The following is a 10,372-nucleotide window of genomic DNA, read 5'->3' on the forward strand; positions in this document are numbered from 1 at the left end:
GGTGGGCGGGGGGGGGGGTGTGTTGGGCGATTTGATGTTTTACCAAAAAACTCTGCACGAGATGTGATGCAGGTGCATTGTCATGACCAGGTGTCCATAGCTGCAGCCATTTTCATCCTATTGCATCCCTCATCTCGTATTATTCATAATATATGGTTGGATACTTTCTGGACACCCCTCTTTTTTCAGTTTAATTTATACTCATTAACATTAACCAATAAATATAGCAGCAAACCTCGGGAACCAAAAAAACGACATCTCTCTTTTGCGGTTTCTTTAAACAGGAATTCAGTTCAAATGAAATGAGGATAACTTTTTTTTTGTTATCTTGGCTTTATTTGAAATGAACTTTCATCAAGGACTTTACAAAAATCAAATCTTGATTAGAAAAACAAGATGTTTCTAAACCTTATGGTCTCTAAATGAACAAAAGATTTGTCAGCTATTTAGGTCCCACAGCTCATAGAGCTAAAAAGTTGAATATGTTCATGTCTGATCAAAATTGCAGTTTAAATCCAAGCCATTTATATTACTTATTGTATCTGTCAATATTGTACACCTCCTCGAGTGAGAAACATAATCAGATCCATCACAAAGACGATATATGTTGAAGGGGAAAAGAAATGTACGAACAATAAAAGATCAAGCAGCAAAATTCAATAAGTAGGCTGTACATAGGAAACTTTTTACACCACAGAACTTCTCTCAAAGTCCAAGACCTGTAAGGACACTATGCAAGTGAAACTTTTAACCTTACTGGTTTTGTAACCAACTTAAAAGGAAACAAAACAACTGTGCCACAGCTTGCAGAACTGTTATTATTGTCCAAAAGTTAAAAAGAGCAAGGCTGAAAAAGTGGAGTCTTCCAGGGGTGATTGATCACCGACGACTGGGCATTAGAAGCTGTGTTGCCTGCACTGACTCTGGGAAAAGGTTGTGGTATGTAGGAAGAGGGACATAAGCTGCTGTGATCATTTTACCTGGAAAATAAAATTGAAATGTGAGATGATTCAGGCCATAATACAAACAGTTCTAGACAGAATACATAATACATATTAGGGTTGAGCCGATAGACGATGCCATCGTCGATGGCTGATAGACATCACGATGTTGAGCCAGCATCGTGATAAACAACCCCTCCACATCCCAATACCGTGTTCGGAAAGAAAATGACGTGCATCACGGAACCCCTAAAGAGAATAAATACAAGATGGGAGGAAAATATATATTTCAATATTTTCTCTACAAGTTACCTGTATATCATTGGGCAATTATACTCAGGGCTTAAAAGCTCTCCGGCACCGTGCCGGATCTCCGGCGTGCAGCGTTTGGCTGCGGAAAAAAATAGTCCTACATTTTAAAAAAATCATATCACTTTCAAATCCACGAGTTCGCCTACCAATGGTATGAGAGGAGCACAGCTTTCACTCTCAACCAAACTAACATTACTAGCCAATCAGAATGTTTTGCTCTTATAAACACGAGACGTGCATAATAGTATCCAATTGCGGAGTCGCAGCCCTGATGAATGGAGAAGTGTGACAAAAAGCTGCCAGGCGCAATGGTCAAAGATGTCCATCTAGCGCATATTTACATAGAATAACTAATTAAAAAGCAGCGAAGCTTTGTAAACAACTCGGAGTAATCATGTCATCTCCATAAAACGATGATTGCCAGAACAAATTTACCGGGATTTTAGGAAAAGGTCCTGTTCACACATGATCTATTAATGGTAACTTACCGGTAATTTACCAGTAGTGTATGTGTGAAAGGGGCTAAACTCTTCCTCTGCATATGCGGTGAGTTTGAATTGCTTAACGTTCATCTGGAAAAACTGCATTCTCACTAGATTTGTAACGTAAATCATTTATAAGCCTTTGCCAACACAGGAGATTACATCAACTTATGTCTAGATATGCCATGTATTGTACTTCGCGATTTCAAAATAAAAGTTTCTGCATGTGGCCAAATATTCAAATGAAATGGATTTAAACAATTTAATCACGCTGTAAAGTGAAACGTCACCAGGCCGTTGGCGCCCTCTGCAGGTATTTGTTTTAAAGGGGTCAAATATTCCCACATAGTGACCTAAATATGTGGGGGCGTGTTAGAACGAGCCGTTTTAGGGGGGTGTGGCAGAGTCTTAACTCTGATAAAGAATATCTCTTTGGTTTTGAGACTTTAGTCTTTGCATCTTCAGGGATCTTATCTATTCACGAACAGCTTGTAGCACTCCAAAGAGAAAGGAAAACTTGAAATCGCATCATATGACCCCTTTAATACATAATGTACCTCGGCATCAACGCTTGACAACAGCCATATTGACAACAGTGACAACAGCCAATTACACTGGACCGCAACTGGCTAGCACCTGAGCTAGGCTATTTGCTTAAGGCGATATGTATGTTCATATTATGTATAGGCATATTACATTATGTATTTTAACAGTGTTGTTCAATGCAATCATGTAATTTCTTGGTTTTGATATTTTATATTTGAGCCAATTATTATTGCCTCATCGTTAGTTTATATATATCCTAAATAGTCATACTAAAGCCTGTTTTTCACTTAGGTCTGTTTGTTACAAAAAAAAAAATCAGATTACTCAGTTATCAAAATAATCAGTAGTTACAGGCCTAAATTAGTTAAAATATTTCTAAATACAACTGCATTGTTTTACTTTTTGTAATTAAAAGACAAATATTTTGTCATTGAAAATTTCTTAAAAATAGTATTAAAATATTGTCACGTTCTAGTGAACCAAGTATCTGTATTTTGTCTCGTAAGCCAAGTGTATTGTCACACCCCTAGTGTCGATAAGCGGTGTTATAGCTCATAATTTTCCAAGTGTATGATACAGCTTTCATTCTTCAGGTCAACCATATATTCATGGCAAAAAAAATAAGTTTGAATAAAGAAAGCAATAACTTTGCCATAGTATCCTTTCAGATGTTAAAGTTGCCACAGTCATTGCATGCTTTGCATGTGCTGCCCTGCCCCGCCCCCAGTTTTTTTGCTTTAACCCCTGTATACTGTACATAAATTGTGGGCATCAGGGAGCCGCTACTATGCCTGGCATTGAAACTGCTTTTGAATGCACGATCTCTTTTTAGTTTCACTTTCGAGATTGGCGATCGCACGTACTCTTTCAGCGGCAGTACTTACCACACATTTTGCAAATCATTCGCCATCGTCCTCAGTCATCTCTCCTTACTCGGTTTATGTGGTGAAATAAACAAAGTGAAATTTTATGTAGCTACTGTAATTTAACAGGCAACCGTTATTTGTTTTCCGTGCCTTTCTGAATACGGATTCATGCTGTTTCACTGTAGACATCATCTGATGCCAATTTTGTAGTCATCGCCCAACCCTAATACTTATCAGAACATTGCTTTAGAATTTAGATAGACAATCCTCAAATCAAGATGTACAGAACTTAGAATTACCTCCAAACCAACGTCCATGTAACGCACTGACTGCAGCCATAGCAGCAGGAATGCTGGGACACTTCACGTAGACATTACCCTGAAATAAATGACAAAGTAACTATTAAATTAGTATATATAAAGCTCCACATTTAGTATAGTAATTAATGATAACGTTAAAGGGAAGAAACATACTTCAGCTGATTTCTTGTCCACGTATATGTGTATGACTCCACCGTGTTTGTTGCACTCTTCAATAACATCATCCTGAATCTCAACTTCCCAACCAGGATCATTTTCTCTGCAAGAAAGCAATGCAGTTCAGGCAAAAATGCTCTTTAATAGTACTTTCTCTATATACCTGTAATTTTGCTAACTCCTGCTACTTACGAGTTTGGATTGAACATGTTAGACAGTTGGAAACAGTGTGTTGCAATTGGTTGTGATGGTAGATTCAAAGCTTGGTTTGGGGGCACATTGATGTTAAAACTCAATCCAGGGTTCATAGCAGCTGAAAAAAAAAAGGATGTTAATTGAAAACCCCATAGGCCTTATTAAAGGCACATCTACTGAACCCAAAAGTCAAGGTACTGACCAGTAGCTGCAGCCATGGCTACCATGGAGCCACTCATCTGAAGGGCCTGTTGAGCAGCAGGTGGGATCTGCAGACCAGTACCTAACAGATAAAAAATCTAAGATTTTTAATCCCTGTAAAAAAATTCCACAAGACATTATTCACTTCATAACAGTATGAAATTTATACAGCAGATCAAAGAGTACATCCTTACCCTCAGCCAGTCTGGCCATCAGCTGAAGTCTACCAGTCGTTCCCAGATCAATTCCGGTCCTTTCCAGCTCATCATTGTCCAGGAAGGAGCTGGCGGTTGAGGCATCAGTGCGCTCCGTCACATGTCCCACTTTCATTGGTCTGCCAGCCAACTCAAAGCCATTAAGCTGTTCCAGAGCCTTCTTAGCACATTCGGCATCAGCAAACTGTGGGGAAAGAGGAAAGCGAATAAGCTCTTGAGAAGATGAATAACTGCTTCTGGAGCTTGACACCAACTACTTGTCTTGTAATGTCAGAAATTCTGCACCAAAACAACTCGACCACACAACTTACTGTGATAAAGCCATATCCTTTTGATCGTCCCGTTTCACTGTCCATCATCAGTTGAATACTATCAATCTGTGTGAAAAAGGAAACATCAACATGAATAAAAACAAAGTCATAATATAACATGAAGTGAGAAAAAAATACATGGCAGTATTTACCCTTCCAAACGGCTCGAAGATGCCTCTGAGCATGTCTTCTGTGATGTTAAAATGCAATGAGCCAACATACAGTCTCATAGGTCCAGAACTGCCCTTCTGTAAGTTGTTGGCCAATGCAGCTGCTCTGTTCTTCTCAGCCTGGTCAAACACACAATTTAAGATTAGATGATAACATCGACAAGCAAAAATTGTGCAAATTGTTGAAAAAATTGTTCACCATTCAGAGTGACTGTTACCTGTGAAGCCTGCACAATGATTGGTACTCCGAGAAGTCTTTGACCAGAAAGGCCAATTGCCAAAGGTACAGAGGTGGCATCCACAAACTCAATGTATGCAATTCCTTTGGATCTTCTGGAGTTTCTATCGGAGATGATTCTCACATCTCGCACCTTTAAAGAAGAACAATAGGAATTAGAGGTGTCAATCCAAATCCAAAGTAGAAGAGGCTACCAAGGTAGAACTGTAAATGCACAAACACTGACTTTTCCCACTGCAGAAAATAATTCTTCCAGGTCTCGTGGTCGGATTCTTGCTGCCAGCTGCATGCAGAACACTGTGCGTGCATCTCTTTCTTCGGGGGTGAGATTATCAATGGGCTGTCTGTTAGCAAAAGACAAAAACAAGCAATGAATTACTATAATCAGCAAAGAATTCAGTTGAGGGAAATGTAATTACCAAGGCTGAAATAAACTTACCTTATAGGGCTTTTGTCTTTCTTGAAAGGACTGCGGCTTTTAGACCTTCTACGGCTGAGAGAGAATTTCTATGAATACTTCTGGAAAGACTTTCCATGTCTGAGTCATACACAGAACAAGCAACTACCCACACACAACAAAAATAGTATCATAGAAACCTTAGTTTGATGGCAGGTGGTGGGCCAGTCTTCCCCCTGGGACCACCGTTAAATTTCAGGCCAGAACTGTGATTTAAAAACAAGGTTTTCAAGGTTTTTAATCTCAGCAGCTACGACTACTCAATCTACTACTAATTCTAAATATATACTAAAAGCTTCAATGAGGAACACCAGGGTAAATGTTGTACACATTACAACAAATTCCTTGTTTTGGGGGAAATCTACTCATCTTCTCTGCTGATTCACAACAGACATGTAAATTGGGATGGCAGCTAAATTCCTCTGCATACTCTGTATTCTCTGGAAGACATTTTCTCACTCATCAGGAGCACTGTGGGAACCTTTTACTTCAGGTTAACATGCTCACTATGGTAAAGAGCGCTGTTTCTCCGAACTGTGTGGACACTTGACATGAAGATTAAAACCCAAAGCAAAAGATGGCTACGTACAATGGAGCTCTGTAGCGACCAACACGCTTCCTGCTCCTGGAACGGCTGCGGCGTCTCTCCTTGCTGCGGCTGTGCTTCAGATCTTTGCTGCGGCTCCTCCTGCGGTCGTGACTCCTCTTGCCATCGCGACTCTTGCTTCTCTTCTTTTCCCAGCTGCGGCTTCTGCTGCGACTTTTGCTCTTCTTTTTTCTTGCGATTCAAAAATTCAAGTTTAGTAAGTAAAACATTAAGGAAGAGTTTTGTAAGACATAAAATTAACTACAAGGGTTATACAAAACATACTTCTTGCTCCGCTCCTCGTGGCCATTGGTACTTAAGGACTTGTTGTCATCCTAAGCAGGGTCGATAGAAGACAGCATGAGGAGGACGGCGAAACATTTCAAGTCGTAAGGATAAAGAAGGGATGGGAACAAAAGAGAATATAATATGATCATTAAATAGGAGTTCATTACAGGGTTTGAGTGGGAGGAAAACAACTACAAGGGGGGCCTTTAGAAAGAAACCAACCACATGGCTGCCAATGTTGTTCTTCCTTACTAGTGCTTGCATTACTTGAGTAAGACGGCCAAAAATTCAAGTGCTAGTGCTATGCTGGGTATGTAAAATAGCATTGCTTTTTTAGACACTTCATTCATTAAGCAGCCCAACATGTTCAGTACCAAGGCTATCTGAGCCTAAGACCCAAAGTGGCAAAGCTAGCAGCCAGCCACTAAACGAGCTCCAGTGGTGGATGCCATTCCAGTGATCTTCACCCCATTTGCCTTCATGGATTGAAAGAGCTCGATGCCACCTCAGTCACACATCTCGCCCTGAAGCAAACAGGGATTCACACGGCTTAGTAATAGCGACTCCCACAGACCATCTAAAGTTGAGTTGTTCTTTTGTAGTTGTTAAAAGGCTAGATTGTTTATAAGATAAATATATCTTACAGTGAACGTTATGACATTTTATGCTGAGCCCCATCATTTCCAGTTTGTAAAACGGCAGAATAACCATTTATAAATACTTTTAAATGACAGCAGCATGCATAAATACTTTTTTCACCAAAAGAGATGACATTTACAGTATATTTCAGATTATTTTCAAAGTGATGAATGGAGAATAAAGAGACTGTGGATTTTCTTGTGTGTCAACTCCAGGATTTCTGCATTGGGGACATTAAGTAGTTTCCTGCAATATATTTATACTGTAAAACATGCAATCTAGTTCTAGCTATTTAGAAAGTAAACTTCCTGATAATAAAAAATATGAAGCTAAGAATACCATGCATACAATAACATGAATACAGTCTCCACAGAGTTTATACCAGCTCTTATGTGCACCCACTGCATTTATTCTGGCGGTACCTATGTATAACTTTGCCTATGTATTTCAACCAAGGGTACCACAGTACATCAATATATTGGGCAATTACTACCTTCATTTTTTTGACAGTTCACACTGGAATTCATGGGAGTAGAGGTGAGATATAGGCAAGTCTACAAAAAGAGATAGATGGGCAATTTATTCATTGAAACCACTATGACAGAAATATTCAAGTTATTGATCTGATAACAAAGACTTAGAGAAAACACGACTGGTTAGCCGTTTCAAATGAAAGCTATACAGATTCCTGACCGAGTTCATTTATTCGCATAAACGCCCACCTTTTTATATGGAGCCTCCAGCATTGCTTCAATGTCCAAATCATCGGCCATGTTGTTGTTGTTGATCTGCAGACGAGGAAAGCGGTATATTAAGGGACATTTAATGTTTAACCTAAGTACACAAACATTATTCTGAAATTACAAGACATATATTCGTCTGAACTGTGTCCCAAAATAATAAACTCGGACTGTACATTTCTGCCTTGCGGACATGGATGACTATGAAATGACTGGACGGGGTCATGAAACGCACGTTTAAGCACGTTAGCTTCCTGGCTAGCTGTTTTTCTCACACACTATCGCGAACCATCTTGTTATAGATCATATTTTGAACAGCTCTAGACAACATAAGCATATATCACAGACTTATAGGTAGATTTGGATGTTATAAGTCGACACCTTTCGTATTATCAGTAGAGAATCTTATAGCTTGCTTTGTTAGCACTGGCTAAAGTCGCTTCGTCTTTGCAAACTAGCTAAAACAAACCCACCTTAAACGTCGTAAATACAAGAATTTAATACATTTAATATCAATATGATTCTCGTATGATACATAATACGTTGATATTGGTCAGTAAATAAACAGTAAATAGCCATTAGCCTTTCCGTCTTACCTCAGACACCGCGGCCTACAAAGCTTTACAATCCCGACTCCACAAACGAGCGGTAAAACCCGGGTCTACTGTCCACTTCTGCTGCCGCTGCAACCCCAGTAGATTAATTCGAATCCACACAAACCTAAAAAACACAATTGTATTAAGCTAAAACTTGGTCGTTTGAACTATTACTGACCACAAGACGCGTGTTGCGGCTACAAACGACAAGCTGACTGGCAGCAAACAGCCATTGCGCGACGCGTGCACGTACCGTTATTGTTGCATAAGAGCAACGCGCGAAACCGTCCACCAGAGGGAACTCGTGTCACACACACTGACAACGGAAGTGTGACACGCACAATTGACACACCCTTCTTCTTCTTCTTTTTTGGTGTTGGCAACCTAACTGACTGGTGCATTATTGACACACCCTCAAACTTTCTTTTTCATTTTAATCCTCTGGTATTGTTCATTTACGAGTCACACTCGTGTTGTTCGCTGTCAAAACAGACCGGGAGACCTTGATCGTATAATAATTTTATTTTTGTAAAATTAATGCACAATATTTAATTTCTATAATGTTATGCATCATTTTAGTTCTACATCAAAATTGAATAAAAAATGTAACAAAAATGAACAAGAATGCTTGATCAGAACCTCTTAGTTGAGCCTTGTGGTCTTCTTAATGTTTTACAGTTTCACTCCTTCACTTCACTCCTGTGTGCTTTTTTTATGCATTATGGCTGAAAATTATTTAATTTATTTCACAAGTTCTTAAATCTTTGGTCTGTGTTACAATGTACGTTGAGTGGGTGTGTCTATGGACCTTTTTCACATTTCCGGGTTTCTCAGCAGCGGAAGTCGTCATAGTTGGGTTAACTTGAAGAGCAGTGAATGGGAGAGTACCACAAATTTATTTTTTGCATTCCCATTTGCTCAAATAGCAAAAGAAAAACTCCACGATAGTGTTTTCATGACTTTCAATAAAAGGAAAAAAATTGAGTGAGACTGATAATAACGGCAGTCAGAAGAGAGAACGATGTCAAACTTACCGTCCCTCCCATAGATGCTGAATTAGTGTTAACTGTTTTTTTGTAATTTGAAGCAAAGGCGATATGATACAAAGAATAGTGTTATAAATGTACATACATTTAAAAAAAAATACAAATATGAAAAACTTGAGGATTTACAATGCGTTAAACGCGACATCGCAGTCTTGTGAAAAGGGTCCATTTTGCACATAGATCGATAGCCTGTAAGTGTCTAAATAATATAAAATACATTACACACATATATATATATATATATATATATATATATATATATCCTGTTGGACTCTTTAAGGCACAAATCCACAAAGGAAGTGTGGGGGTACAAAAGAAAAACAAACAATGAGGAGAAAAAGAAATGGGGGTGGCTGCTGCTCTTTTCCTGTCTCAGGCCTTGAAGTCAGTGTCACTCAGCTGACTATGGTTTTACACCTTACCTCTGAGACCACATAACACTTAGCCAAATATACCATAAGAAGCAGGCTTATACAAAGTATATATATATATATATATATATGTGACCCCACATTTTTCTTGGTTTAATCTCATTCTTTCCGTTGACTCTCGCCACAGCTTGCTTGATGTTCTGCTGGCTGCCAACTTTCCGTAATTAGCTCTCTCTCTCCCTGCACTCACAGTGAGGCAGAGTGCAGCCAAATGTAAATCTCTCCAGAGGCTTTCCACAGTATGAACATGACACACATCTGGAGGATGCCAGATTCTTGACATGTTACAAGAACCAGTCAGTACGACCAGTGCAGGACCATTTGTCTTCTTGTATGCACTGCCACCTCCTTCGTCTTTAACGGCAGTCAGAAGAGAGAACGATGTCAAACTTACCGTCCCTCCCATAGATGCTGAATTAGTGTTAACTGTTTTTTTGTAATTTGAAGCAAAGGCGATATGATACAAAGAATAGTGTTATAAATGTACATACATTTAAAAAAAAATACAAATATGAAAAACTTGAGGATTTACAATGCGTTAAACGCGACATCGCAGTCTTGTGAAAAGGGTCCATTTTGCACATAGATCGATAGCCTGTAAGTGTCTAAATAATATAAAATACATTACACACATAT

General features: G+C 39.0%; 1 protein-coding gene across 4 annotated transcripts; it reads right to left on the reverse strand.

The window, feature by feature from the left end:
• Window positions 1–317: 317 nt before the first annotated feature.
• LOC107655082 (RNA-binding protein 39-like) lies at window positions 318–8,538 on the reverse strand. Of its 4 annotated transcripts, none has more exons than XM_016442498.1 (17): window positions 8,260–8,538; window positions 8,206–8,211; window positions 7,646–7,711; window positions 6,282–6,331; window positions 6,000–6,188; window positions 5,551–5,616; window positions 5,393–5,446; window positions 5,180–5,297; window positions 4,934–5,086; window positions 4,698–4,835; window positions 4,546–4,611; window positions 4,214–4,418; window positions 4,021–4,101; window positions 3,816–3,936; window positions 3,621–3,726; window positions 3,447–3,525; window positions 318–980 (listed from the first exon to the last, which is right to left on the reverse strand). In XM_016442498.1, exons 3-17 carry the CDS (start codon window positions 7,694–7,696, stop codon window positions 880–882), a joined length of 1,578 nt encoding a protein of 525 aa, XP_016297984.1. In that variant the 5' UTR covers window positions 7,697–7,711; window positions 8,206–8,211; window positions 8,260–8,538; the 3' UTR covers window positions 318–879. The 4 variants fall into 4 exon arrangements, with proteins under 4 accessions (XP_016297984.1, XP_016297985.1, XP_016297983.1 ...); XM_016442499.1 differs by lacking the exon at window positions 8,206–8,211 and adding an exon at window positions 7,417–7,477 and having other exon boundaries at window positions 8,260–8,537; XM_016442497.1 differs by lacking the exon at window positions 8,206–8,211 and having other exon boundaries at window positions 8,260–8,537.
• Between the last annotated feature and the right edge of the window lie 1,834 nt (window positions 8,539–10,372).

This window comes from Sinocyclocheilus anshuiensis, unplaced genomic scaffold, assembly GCF_001515605.1.
Source record: "Sinocyclocheilus anshuiensis isolate Anshui unplaced genomic scaffold, SAMN03320099.WGS_v1.1 scaffold1072, whole genome shotgun sequence".
Classification (NCBI taxonomy): Eukaryota; Metazoa; Chordata; class Actinopteri; order Cypriniformes; family Cyprinidae; genus Sinocyclocheilus; species Sinocyclocheilus anshuiensis.